This window comes from Carassius carassius, chromosome 5 (assembly GCF_963082965.1).
Source record: "Carassius carassius chromosome 5, fCarCar2.1, whole genome shotgun sequence".
In the NCBI taxonomy this organism is placed as follows: Eukaryota; Metazoa; Chordata; class Actinopteri; order Cypriniformes; family Cyprinidae; genus Carassius; species Carassius carassius.
Window position 1 is genome coordinate 36,473,564 of NC_081759.1, and position 13,677 is coordinate 36,487,240.

Here is a 13,677-nt window from a genome sequence, read left to right on the forward strand (position 1 = left end):
ACAAGTGAAAGTGACATACAGCCAAGTATGGTGACCCATACTCAGAATTCATGCTATGCATTTAATACACAGAGGACAGCCATTTATGCTGCAGCACCAAGGGAGCAGTTGGGGGTTTGATGCCTTGCTCAAGGGCACCTCAGTTGTGAAATTGCCAGCCCAAGACTCAAAGAAGTCAAACTCTCTAACTACTAAGCCACAACTCCCCTGGTGTAAAGAACTGAAAGCAAACATTTGCATACACCTTTTCCATAATATTAATTCCTTTTAGATTTCGGTGTGTTACATAAAGAATTGTTAAGTGTTATGCTTTGCAAAAAAGTGTTTTATGAAATTCAAAACATAGTCAAATGCCGAGAATGTTAGTGTATGGTTTTGCAGATTTGGTGTGTGGTTCTGGTGTTTGAGTGTCAGGTTTCAGAAACTGTGTGACAAGTAAAGATTTTGTGTGGCGGCAGTTAAAAAACTGTAATAACCCATATAATTCAGACACTTTGCAAGAGCACGAGTGAAGCGAGAAAAACAGCGTTTGTTGCTTTAAGAGAGAGATGTGGGCGTGGCTTCGGGCGCAGTGACCTCAGCGAGGTAGAGTTTGCGTTCAGTTGCGTTACTAAAACACCTGTAGGCGCTCAGTAGGGAGCTATCGATTACGTGAGTTTGCGGAACCACATTTGAGTCATTTTAACAACCAGACTTATTTCAAGAAGTGCTCTGAACTCAACCGAAGAGAGCAGCGGCAGGGCTGGTGTGCCGATCATGGGGCTTCTTGGTCGGGATGTGTTTTCGTGGCTGCTGGTGGCCTCTGTTTTCCAGATGTCGAGTGTGCGTTTGGCGCAGGCCAGTTACCTGTCCACTGCATACCTGAATATTTCCTACACAGACCCTGAAACAAACGTAACCAATAGGTTGCGAGAGGAGATGGGGCTGTATGGGCAAGACTCCCCCAAAACTTCTGTAGTGGGTTACGTGCTATTAGCCGATCCGATCTATGGCTGTGAAGATGACACCTTGTATCGGCGTCTGAACGACTCCAGGGTCTGGATCGCCTTAATCCAGCGCGGTAACGGATGCACTTTCACCGATAAAATTAACGTCGCGGCCATGAACGGAGCTGCAGCTGCTATCATTTTCAACGACTATGGGGCAGAAAATCGGGTCATTCAGATGTCCCACCCAGGTATGTGACCCAAAGTGCTCAGGGCGACAGATGAGCTGCTGAACATTTTAGTATGCGTGTATATAAAAGTGTTGCCATGTCACTAATTATTTGATAAATTCTGGCCTCTATTAGTTCCAGTTGTACTCTAACCCGGGCGTTGTGTTGTGTAAGTTGTGTAAAGGTGACGGCTGATATGACCTCTCCCGCGCGGAACAGCGCGAACTCTTGCCTGTCATCAGGATATTAAAAGAACCGGACAAGAATCGCATTTTTTAGCTGGTGCCATCTAGTTCTGAACGCACAAACCCACTTACTGAGCCTTAAAAGAAATTCTCTGATCAATGACTCAATTTCCTGAAGACTTTTCAGGTGACCTGTCATAAACGTGTTTTATGGTTTTATCACGTTGTGCCATGTCATAAAACGAAAGGCTGTGCGTGTGTGTGTGTGTGTATATGTAGACGAGTAGCATTGATATGTTATCATAGTTTTGGTTAGTATTTTGAATGTATTTGTATTTTCAGTTTTCTATGCAATTTTAGTAGTTTTGTCGTGTTTATGTAATTTTTTATTGTTTTAAAATAGTCTTTTCATTTTTTATTTATTTAGTCGTTTTATTACATGGGTTACACTTTATTTTAAGGTGTAATGTTACAGTGTATACATTACGTACTGAGTACTAATAATTAACTACATGTACTTACTATACGGTTAGGGTGACTTGCATGTTAATACACATAATTTTATTTTTATTATAATAAGTACATGTAACGTATAACACCCTAAAATAAAGTGTTACCACAAAGTTAAACTAAATGAGAATTGTTGCCTTGTTAAATAGCTAAAATAAAATCAGTTTTATTTAGATTTCAGTTCAATTAACAACATGTGTTTTTATAGCTTTAGCTCTAGATTTCTATATTATTCGTCATATTTTTTGTTGCGCTCATGCAGACAAAAAGTCATTTTTCCCATCATTTTTGGAGTCTAAAATATAAGAATCTCATTAAACAAACTCTGTCCTTGATCACTGTGTCTCGTGCATGACACAAATTTGCTTAATTTCCTCTCCCTTAATTTAAAATCTATTTTATTTGGGTATGTGTTAGTAAGCAGGTTTGATGTTGCATGTCTGTTGAAGTTTCCACTCCGTTTTTCCTCCTCACCCAGCAGGTTGCCCAGCGATATGGTGTGCTTTGCTCTGCGCAGACGAGCTGCTCATGTTTTCAGTATTCTCTCATCTCTGTGTGTTTCTAGGCACGAGCATCATTGCAGTCATGATTAGCTACATTCATGGATTGGAGCTGGTCCGGTTGCTAGAGAGGGGCGTGCCCGTTTCCATAGCAATAGAGGTTGGGAAGCAGCACGGTCCCTGGATCTCTATGAGTCACTATTCTGTGTTTTTCGTCTCCGTCTCCTTCTTCATCGTTACTGCGGGGACTGTTGGATACTTCATCTTTTACTCCACGCGGAGACTGACCAGCCTCAGACAGCAGAACCGCAAACAGGTACAGCACACGATTTGGCAGCTGATTCGATTGGCTTTAAACAACACTCCTACTAATATGCAGTGGTAACTACAGATTCACATTAAATCATATGGTGGCGGTTATTATGATGCAATTAAACTGTTTTAACATCCTTATGAACAAAAAAAGAATAAAACTAGTGAATCAATAAGAATGACTAGTAAAATAAACACTAAATGAAGAAGATTCTATGTTTTGTTGCTTCTTACCATTCAGTGGCCTATGGTTAATTAAGATTTGAACGCTGTACTTGCACCTCAGTTGGACTTGTTTACTAAATAACATTGTTGTGACAGTTGTGATAAGACTTTACTATTTATCTAAGTTGCCATCTTTGATATTTAACAAGAATAGAAAGGCCATTGACTCTGGTTACTCATTTATACAGGCGGTAAATGATCTTCCCTGCAAACGATTGTATAAATATGAGTGTTACTAAAAATATGAATGTAAAAACCCAAAAACTGACAGTGTGAACAAGTGGAGATTTTACAAGACCTTTTTTACCACAGAAGCATAGTTTGACACATAGTTTGCTTGCTGGTTCATTATTCTAGTATATCTAGCTTCTAACTGGTTGATCTGGTTTCACATTACTGGGTTCTGAGATCATTCTCTTTTTCAGCCCTAATGTCATCACTGTATGTGTATGAGTTTGGTTCTAAGGTGATATTAGGCCTAAATTTAGTACCAAGGAAATGTTTGATTTTGGATAAAGTTTAACTAAAATCACAACCCATTTCTCTTTATGTTGTCAGAGATTATCACCCACAGACACAGAGAAAGTTGCAACTAATGAAATTATACTGGGAATATTTCTAAAAATCTTGTTTTTCAAAGGGAAGTACCATGGAATATTTAATCATACGAAACCAAAAGAAATGACTGTGCTAAAAAAAAATACCCATTTCAGTGGTTTATTTTGCTCAATGGAAAAAGGAAAGAAAAGAATTAAAGGAAGTGGCTAAGTAAAAGGCTTTTCAGACCAGTTGAGCTTTACTGCTCACATTTCAGTCGTTGCCTGGTAAATGCATGGTTTTGCTTTGTACCATCAGGAAAATCAGACCTTGATTCTGAGTATGCTGCACAGCTTCTCATCTGAGCTCTTGTCATTGCAATACTGCTGTAACGCTTGGCCGGACTTCCACACTAATGTTAACATATACACAACATGCCTTTCAAAGTTGTTGGATTGACTTTTTTTTTTTTCACACTATACAACTGTCTGTCTTCACCAATGTCATGTTCAGTTCAGTCAAAACACATTTCACACTACAGAACTTGGATTGCAGACAGGCCTAGAAATTGTTAGTAGAAGTTGCTAAATATCTATCGGGCATTAGCGACACATCAGTGTTGTTGCTTTTTTAATGACTTTTGTATGCAATCATTAACTGCCACACAGCAGCTAAAATTGGACAGAATGTGGGCAGCACAATACTCTGCAGGTGATCTACAACAAAACGGTCAACCACAGAGGGTCCATGTCACATTCCTCTTTGTGTTGCTCCAGCTGCTACCTGTAGCCACCTGCAGAAATTTGAAGGCTTTGGTGTTGGCCATCAAGACTGCCATTGGAAGAGAACACTATGAGTGTATGCTCCCTCCCACCATTTACAGCTAGCAAATGTGACAGTTGTGCTTCCTTCACAATGAGGGTACAAAGTCATTTTCTAGAACCTTCACCCTCTCTTTTTCTCTCCGGACTGCCTACCTCTTCCCTGATCTGCTTAGACTTTTACAACTTTTAAGAAACTGCTAAAGACTTGCCTCTTCTGCGAATGCCTAATGAATTTACAGTCGTGATGGTAATTCCTGTAATAACTCTTAATATAAAACAGAAAGTAAAATCATTGTTTTTCTTTTCTGCATTATACTTCCGCTCTAGTTTGTGTACTAACGGTTGTATACTTTAAACTGTAAATATTCATCTGAAATTTCCTTCAATAATGATCATTTTTATCAAGCTTGTATGTTTATGTTCACTTTATGTTCACATTACTGGCAATGAAAATTACCTATTAATTGTCATTTAAGTTAAATTACTGAACTTAAATACGAGCTTGAAAAAAAAAGCTCATAAGAAAATTTCAGATGGCACTTAGAGACTTTTGCATCTGAACTCTTCATATATACTTGAAACTAGTAGCATAGAAAATGTTTTCAAAACATGCACATTGTGGAATGGTTTCCTTTGCTGCTCTATAAACCTAGTGAATACTAAGGAGACCATGGTTTCTGTGAACTGATTATTTTGTAGACATCTTTTGAAAATGAAACAATTGCGTAAGTTTGAGGAAGATAAAATTAACTTTTTAAATTATTTTTTTAAAAGGAAGTCAGAGTTGCGTATATATATATATATATATATATATATATATATATATATATATATATATATACACTTTTATTTGTTAAAAAAAAAAAAAAAAAACTAATTATGAGAAGTGCCCTTGATTTCACTTGAGCCCCTGCCCCTCAAAATGTCTGTGCACGTCCCTGGTTAGAGGTTTGTGTGAGGAATAAAAATGACTACCTTCTTTAAACATACTTAGAATTGACATGTCTCATATTCATAGAATTTCATATTCACCGTGTGACTCATACTGTATGTTTTCAGATAACACTCATTGTATGGAAAAAACAAAGAGCTCCAAGAAATACCGTTTTAAAGGCATGTAAGGTGTGCAAAGAAGGTGGATTGTCAACAGTTTTAGATTAAGGCCTACTGTTTGCTGGTGAACAGTCAGTTGTCAATCTCTTAAACATGTTGACAGACAAAACATAGCTTCTGAGAGTTTATTAGAGTGAGTTTGTCATTTGTTTGAAGTTTAGTATGGGTATTAGTACGATGATTGTTTCCTCACTAAGACCTTTGTGTGGTCTTGCATGAATGCATGTATACACTGTTTGGTATAGCTAGTCTATAGACCTTAGTCAGAATAGTAATGAACTAATGAGCAGAAAGTCTCGCCCCAGTTTCATAAGCATTCATAATGTGATTCATTAAGAAATCTCACCAGCAATCAGGTTCCTTATCTTGTCTGAAATGTGAAAGTGTTGAATCTGGATTAAGCTCTTTTGTATGTGTGAATGTGGTTTAGCTAGAGCTCATTGTTTTTGGTTATCTAATGCATTGACATTCATACATTTTTAAGTGTGTCTCAAGTTCTTAATGCAGCCACTATATGTGTGAATCAGCTGAGTGAATGAGTCAGCAATACTTCTGTGTGTCCCTTTAAATTTACTTAATAATCCTTTGTTCTAGGTGTTTGTTCAGCAGAGCAAACACATCTAAATATACTTTCTGTTGATACTCGTGTTAGTTTTACAATATTCATACACTTCTTGAAAAACCAGGGAGACCAGACCAAAAACACCAAGACACTCACACATCCTGAGCTCTGTTTGTCTTTTCTCTTTTTTTTTTCCAGAAAAAGCTGAAATCGGAAGCAAAGAAGGCTATTGGCCAGCTGCAGGTCCGCACACTGAGACAAGGGGATCAGGTATATCACAACATTGTGTTTGTTCACATGTAATAATTAGCTTCTATTTATATTTGTTTTGATTTTTTTATTGGATTTGTGTTTTTTCTTTGTTTTAACTCTCGTGTAGACAAAAGATTTTTAATGGGTTGTTATCACCAGGATAACTGCAGATATACAAAGAACTTAAAGAACCGTCAGTTGGAACAGTGTTTTGATGATTTGTGCATGTGTGTTTGTTTTACAGGAGACTGGCCCTGATGCTGATGCCTGTGCAGTGTGTATTGAGTTGTATAAACCAGGAGATGTTCTATCAGTTCTCACATGCAAGTATGTCTGTCTTTCATTCCGTTCTGTTCTCCCTCAATAACTGTTTTCTCTATAAATCTGACTTTTTCCAGACTTTCTGGTCTTAATGTTGCTATACGCTGTTTTTGTGTTTGCAGTCATTTCTTCCATAAATCTTGCATAGAGCCATGGCTACTGGAGCACAGAACCTGCCCAATGTGCAAGTGTGACATTCTTAAAGCCCTTGGAGTTGAGGTCAGTTTTCACTCTAAGAGTGAAGTCCAGCATTGCACTTCATAAAACTAGCAAATGAATCTGTAGTATTTAAAAAAAAAAAGAAAAAAAAAAGTGGTAGAGGAACAGATGTTCATAAGCTTTTTTTGGTGAAATCTTGGTACCATGTGAGAAGTCGTGTGTAAAGCATTTGAGTTCTGAGTCATGCGGAGTGTGACAGGGAGCAGAAGTTCATTGATGTTTGTGCTGACTAATGTTGGATGCTGCTGGGAGAGATATGGTGTTCTTTGGTCTTTGGTCACCTACATAAATGAAATAATTTATTGTGGCTGTGAGTGAAGGTAGATAGAGCATTATAAGCAGTGACACACCTTAGCTCAAAGGTTGTCACATGTTCAACTAAGACATGTTCAAGTTTTATAAGATTTCTACTTTATATAAATGTTCAACTTTAAAGATTTAGTTCACTCCAGAATAAATGTTTGTCTTTCTTTCTTCATTAAAAAAGATATTAAGATTTTTATCTATATAGTGGACTTCGAGTGCAGCTTCAAAGGGCTCTACATGAATCCCACCCTAACAATAAGGGTCTTATCTAGCCAAAACATTACTGTATGTACTTTTTAATCCCATATGCTTGTCTTGCACTAGCTCTGTGACACACGTCCATGACTTAAGACATTACATAATCACGTTGTAAAGGTGTTTTTTTTTAGTGGAAGAAATCTGTTAGGTTTCAAAAGATTTAACTGATACAGACACAAATAGAAATTTTAAACAATAAACTCATACAAAGACATATAAATATGTATCATTCAACATACAGCAACTTTTGAATGGTCCTGCTCCTCCACACTTGTAAATGCTGGGGTGGTACTTCCACCTACATCACGTGTGACTTTTCCAACTTGACTGTGTAATGCGTGAAGTCGTGGATGTGCATCGTGGAGCTAGCGCAAGATGAGCATTTGTGGTTAAGTATAAAAAAATGTATTTATTTTTTAGAAAATGACTGATCTCTTCATTAAATAAGGTCCTTGGCTGGGATCATGTAGAGCTGTTTGAAGCTGCACTGAAATTGCAGTTTGGACCTTCAACCCCATTGGTCCTCGTTGAAGTCCACTATATGGAGAAAAATCTTGCCTTTTTTTTTTTTTTCTCAAACACTTGAATTTCTTTTCAAAATAAAGAAAGATCATGTGAGACTGAAGTAATGATACTCAAAATTTAGCTTTGCCATCACAGGAATAAATGGCATTCTATGCTAAAATAGAAAACAGCTATTTTAAATTGAAGTAGTTTTTACTATATTTTTTATCAAATTAATGCAGGCTTTCAAAAAAAAAAATCTTGCTGACCCCAAACTTTTTAACAGTAATGTTTAGGGCCGGGTAAAAAAATATTGATATCTCGATGTTAATTGATTCTCATTTTTATGAAACAATACTGATTCCTAACAATTGTCTGCTTCACCTGCATGGAGAGATCATTTAACTGCATGATGTGGGTTCACAGCAACAGCTTTCAAATGCAAATGGAACACTTAGAAGTAAACCTTTTACCTGCTTGATATAGAAATAATGAAGGAATACCCTATATCTGTCCATGAAATGGCTTTTGAGTCAAATGTCCAATTACTTATGGTCCATTGAAATAAGGGGGAGGTACATATTAAAGAGCTGTAATTCCTTAACCTTTCCTCCAATTACCCTCAAATTAAAGCTCAGAGTGTGCACTTTAAGCCCATATTCATTAACTTGAATTTGTTTTCGTCAACAGCTAAAATAATAACAAATTGTGCCTGTGTCCAAATATATAGTACTGACTTATTACAAAAACATTGCTACTTTTAATGTCTGCGCTATGGTGGTATTCACCTCTCTGTTGCAGTGAGATCTAACTGGAATGCTTAGTCATGCTCACCTTGGTGAAAATATCTGACAGATTGGGCATCACTCCTATGGTGTTACATTCTGTTCCCGTACTGTCCTTTGTAAGTCTCTTTGATCCTGCTCCCATTCCAGACTGACAGGATGCATTTGACAGGGTTACCTATGGGCCCATCCTTAACTTCCACAAGCAAAGATGTGAAAAATGTACAGTGTGCTGTCTCTTAAATGCATGTATTGCAGCTAGCTTACTAGCTAGTGTTATCCATAAAACACATCTTTTTACTTCTTTTAGCTGTTCTGTGTTCGCAGTGAGCAGAGATTGACTATTTCATCTGTCAGTTAGGCAGAATTTGTTGCTGTATTTAATGTTCTGTTGGTATTTTAATCCAAGTCCTAATGTAAGTCATCTTGTTCTCTAAGGACTGCACATTGGCTGACAGTATACTGGTAATATTGGGTGATACCCAAGGGATGGATTGTTCTGAACACCGGAGCACCTCCCACTGAGCTTCTTGCACCTTGGGAGCTCACCTTTGTTCTTTCTTTTCCAAAGATTGTCCTTGACCCGAGCTGACACAAGCAGCTTACCTGTTGTAACAGTAACTTAAGGCTGGGTGGATCCTCTCTCACTTGTAGTTATAAAGCTGCACTGCTGCTTAGTCACCATGCCTTGCATACACGGAAAGTAGGAGCATTAGCTCAGTTTGTTCTTCCTCCTTTGGCAGCGTGTAGCATTCATTCCCCTTTGGTTCTAAGTGTGTAATTGGAGGAAATATCTAGTTATCAGTTTTGAACATTCAATCAGTACACACACAAATTTGGCCCAATGTTTGCTGACATGTTCTTTTCTGAATTTCTCTCTTGTAGATGGATGTTGAGGAGCAACCACAGATTTCAGTGCCTGATTTCAGATCTTTTGCTACCTCTGAGGACCTGCAGAGTGAGACCGTGTCACACACACACAGTGAGACAGCATCCTCTGGATATACATCCATGCACGGAAACGAACACCTCGGTTCTGCTGAAGCCTCACAAAATGGTAAAAACCATTAAAAAAACTGCACAATCATATTTCTCCCAATATTTTGGAACTCACTCCCAGCTTGCTGTGATTATACTAACCTTGCACATGCAAATTTACAGGAAGGCAGAGCATCTGTGCTGAATGTCACACATTAATGTTAACAGAGTCATAGAAATATTCATTTACATATACGTGTTAGTTGTGGGTGTGAATAACCGGACACACTGGTCGAAAACTATATATCAGTTCCACCAGGATTCTTTTTTTTTTTTGTAGCCCAAAATTTAATTTCCTGCAGCTTTTCTTAAAAATTATTGCAAGATTAGTGTGTTGTTTTGCAGTGATAACCACCAATAATCATGATGTACTGAAGTAATTAGTGTTATGCACTGTGGAAGTAAGTTAATGAAATTGTGGCCCTGGTCCCTCATGCAAAAGGCAAACGTGACACCAGCATAGAAATATACAGGTATACTTTGCTGAAAATGCAGAAATTCTGCATGTTAAACAGCTTGTTCACTATCACTGAATCAGTACAGTATCATATTTAGTGACACTGTCTATTTTAAATTTAACAGTTCATGTTCATACATATTCAGTAAAATAATGTACTTATTTAAATGTAATCTACTGGTGAAATATACATAATATTGTTTAAAAAAATTTTTTTTTTTAATTCACTACAATACAGAGGCAAGACATTAATTTGTTTTGATTCGGATTTTGATTAGAAATACTGCAAAGTTTTTTTGTTTTTGTTTCTTTTTTACGTAAATAAGACCAAAATGCAAGCTACCACAAATAATGCAAATTTGACTTGATTTTGCATTAAAATCTGTGATCCAAAATCATGAGATCCAGAAGGGACTTTTATATTGTTTTTATGCTGTATAATTTATTATTTTTAAATAAATCGATGTTTAATCACTTATATGCCTAATCAGTGGCATTTTTGGTTGGATTAAGTTGTTCGCAGTGTACCTTCAATATGAGGTTTGTAACGTGAAAATATACTTCTGGAACCAAAGTCTGAATGGAGTGATTTTGATCTTTTTGTCTGATTGGTTTGCAGGTGTGCAAGAGGAGCAGTTGGATATGTCGCCTCACTATGACAATCTAGCCTTCGAGGGTGACGTTCACAGGCAGAGCCAGAGTGACATTAGGATCTGAGCAGCACAAACAAACACTGATAAAATGCACTCACACAAATGAATGAGGGGTTTTGATTTGAGGACTTGTATCAAAGCACTGCTGAGCCCTTTTCTGATTAGTTTCTGACTAAGTGCCTTTAAATTCTCTCTCTCCCTCTCTCTCTCTGACTGTTTGTCACTCTGGGTGATCCCAATGATTTCTGGATCAATCAGAATCATCTTTTAATTGTCTGTGGTTAATCCAGGGTATTATGATTTCTGACTCAGGGTTTGAGTCCCGCTGTGGTTGTGTTCAGGTTTTGAGACTCCCAGCCTTCCATAAGCAACATGAGCAGTTATGGAGACACACAGAGAGAGAGAGAGAAAGAGAGAGTGCTCCATCTGCTGTAAATCAGTGGACTTAATGCATACCATACTTTTCCCCTGTTTTAGTGACTTATTAAATTATATTGTTCCAGTTTTGATGGAAATTTAAAATTTCAGAAATATTGTGCCTTACACACACTTATATATGTGTGCAAATGTATATTACTCCTCGCATAGGTCTAGACATAATAGGGGTATTTCTAAAGGAATGAGTTCTCATGATTTTTATATTTAAATAAGGGATGAAAATATTTCTTTACTCTTTCAAATAATAGTACAGACATTAACAATGCAAATAAAATATTTTATGAAATTGCCTATGTGTGTGATTATACTTATTTCGTTATTAAATTATTTTTATAGTTAATTTCCCTTAACTATTATCAATTGTGTATTCTTCTGTAGATAATGAAATCAAACAAACCAAAAATGAATAAACAAATCTACAGCGCAATCCAGTATAGTCTGGTACTTTAATCGAATTAATCACTAATCATTGAGTCTTTTTAATGAATCAAAAACACTTAACATAAATTGGAACTGCTATTAATTTAATCTGAATCATTGAACCGCAAATTATAACTTTTGACATTGCACCAAGATCTAGCCTACTGTTCTTTAAAACTTAACAATGAATAAAATAGCTTTTTATTGTCATTCTTTTAAACAACAAAAGAGTGTTTAGCAGCTCACAAGGTTTTGGCATAATAGACAAACATAAATAGATACCAATAAAACTAAAATAGACAAGAAAAGAGGTATTCCAGAAGGTAATGTATACAATGGTTTTTGCAAGTTATTGTAGTGCAAACTGAAGCAAATTAAACAAAGCATACATAGTATTGGCGTATACTATGGGAATGTTTATCAGGATGTATGAATGATAAACAGTGTACCAGTGTAAGATTTGTGTAAACATATGAGGGGTATTTACTCATTTAAATTTGTGCAAAATGCAGTATGGTGTGTGCGTGTGTACTATTGCACTTGTACAGTAGACCTGAGACATTGGTTTACTGTTCAATAATGCTTGGGAGCAGAAGGAGGGAAAGAGGATTTATGCATTTGACTACCTGAGGGAAGAAACTCTTCTTTAATCTGTTAGTCCTTGTTTTGATTGTTCTGTATCATTTCCCAGAGAGCAGAGGGGAAAACAGGTGATATTCAGTGTGAGTGGGGTCCATTATGATACAGCTGGTTTTCTTTATAAGACGCTCAGTGTACATGTTTTTTAGGGGAGGTAGTGTTGTGCCAATGGTGTGCTCTGCCACCTTCACCACCCGCTGCAGGCCTTTTTTTATTCTCTTCTGTGTAACTGCTGAACCACACTGTGATGCAATAGGTCAGAAGGCTCTTTATTGTTGACCGATAGAAATTGGTCAGCAGGTCATGATGAAAGTGCACCTGTTTCAGTTTCCTAAAGAAGTACAGTCTTTGCTGTGCCTTCCCCAACTGATGGGAAATGTGTGCGGAACAGGTGAGGACGGCTGAGATGTGGACACCAAGGAACTCAAAGCTCTCTACCTTCTCAACCTTCTTACCCTGTATGCAGAGGACGGAGTGCTCAGTATGCCTTGATCTTCTGAAGTCAAATATAATTATTTGGTTTTGGATACATTTAAGTCCAGATTATTGCGGGAACACCATTTTGTCAGATGCTGGACATCCTCCTTGTAGGCTGTTTCATTATTATTCAGTCCCACTATGGTGGTGTCATCAGCAAATCTGACAGTGCTGTTGGTGGAATGGATGGGGGAGCAGTGTATAGAGCGAGAACAGGAGGGGGCTGAGGACAAACCCCTGTGGTGTGCCAGTGTTCAGAATGAGAGTTGATGATGTGCGACCTCCCATTCTGAGATGTCTGATGTCTGTTGCGTAGGAAGTCCCGTATCCATGTGCACAATGAACTTCCTAGGCCCAAGTTGCTCAGTTTAAGAACGAGTTTGTGGGGGATGATTATTATAAGCTGAACTGAAATCCGCAAAAAGCATTCTTATATAAGTGTTTCCGTAATCCACGTGTGTAAGTGCAGTGTGGAGATCTTTGAAAGTGACATGACATACAGCTAAGTATGGTGACCCATACTCAGAATTTGTGCTCTGCATTTTACCCATCCAAAGTGCACACACACAGCAGTGAACACACCCAGAGCAGTGTGCAGCCATTTATGATGCGGCGCCTGGGGAAGCATCTTCTGTCCATCAGTTTGCTTGTTAAGAAAACTGTTTTGGTCAAGGTCGGCTGGGATGACAGTTCTGATGTGAGAGAGTATGAGTCTCTCAAAGCATTGAATGATGATAGGGGTAAGAGCAACTGGACGATAGACATTCAGGCAATTTACTGTGGTTTTCTTTAGAACCGGCATGATTGTCGCTGACTTGGGGATGGCAGACTATAATAGGGCAAGGATGAAAAATATGGTAAATACCTCTGCCAACTGGTCTGCACAGGCCTTTCAACATCTATTCAGTGACTCCATCTGGACCAACTGCTTTCTTCAAATTAACCCTGCACAGAGGGGATCTGAAACAATTTGTTTAAGATACACA

At 37.6% G+C, this 13,677-nt stretch overlaps 1 protein-coding gene across 1 annotated transcript; it reads left to right on the top strand.

The window, feature by feature from the left end:
• Nucleotides 1-577: 577 nt before the first annotated feature.
• On the top strand, nucleotides 578-11,444 carry LOC132141490 (E3 ubiquitin-protein ligase RNF128-like). Its single transcript, XM_059551027.1, has 7 exons — nucleotides 578-1,177; nucleotides 2,417-2,667; nucleotides 6,123-6,194; nucleotides 6,421-6,503; nucleotides 6,620-6,716; nucleotides 9,455-9,626; nucleotides 10,684-11,444. The coding sequence occupies exons 1-7, from the start codon at nucleotides 757-759 to the stop codon at nucleotides 10,779-10,781; spliced, it is 1,194 nt and encodes a 397-aa protein (XP_059407010.1). The 5' UTR covers nucleotides 578-756; the 3' UTR covers nucleotides 10,782-11,444.
• The last annotated feature ends 2,233 nt before the right edge of the window (nucleotides 11,445-13,677 follow it).

Excerpts from the sequence above, each read along its gene's own strand:
- LOC132141490 (XM_059551027.1), top strand. The coding sequence starts at position 757 with ATGGGGCTTCTTGGTCGGGATGTGTTTTCGTGGCTGCTGGTGGCCTCT. Across the intron at positions 6,195-6,420 it reads CACTGAGACAAGGGGATCAG|GAGACTGGCCCTGATGCTGA; the intron begins GTATATCACAAC and ends TTTGTTTTACAG. Across the intron at positions 9,627-10,683 it reads TGCTGAAGCCTCACAAAATG|GTGTGCAAGAGGAGCAGTTG; the intron begins GTAAAAACCATT and ends ATTGGTTTGCAG.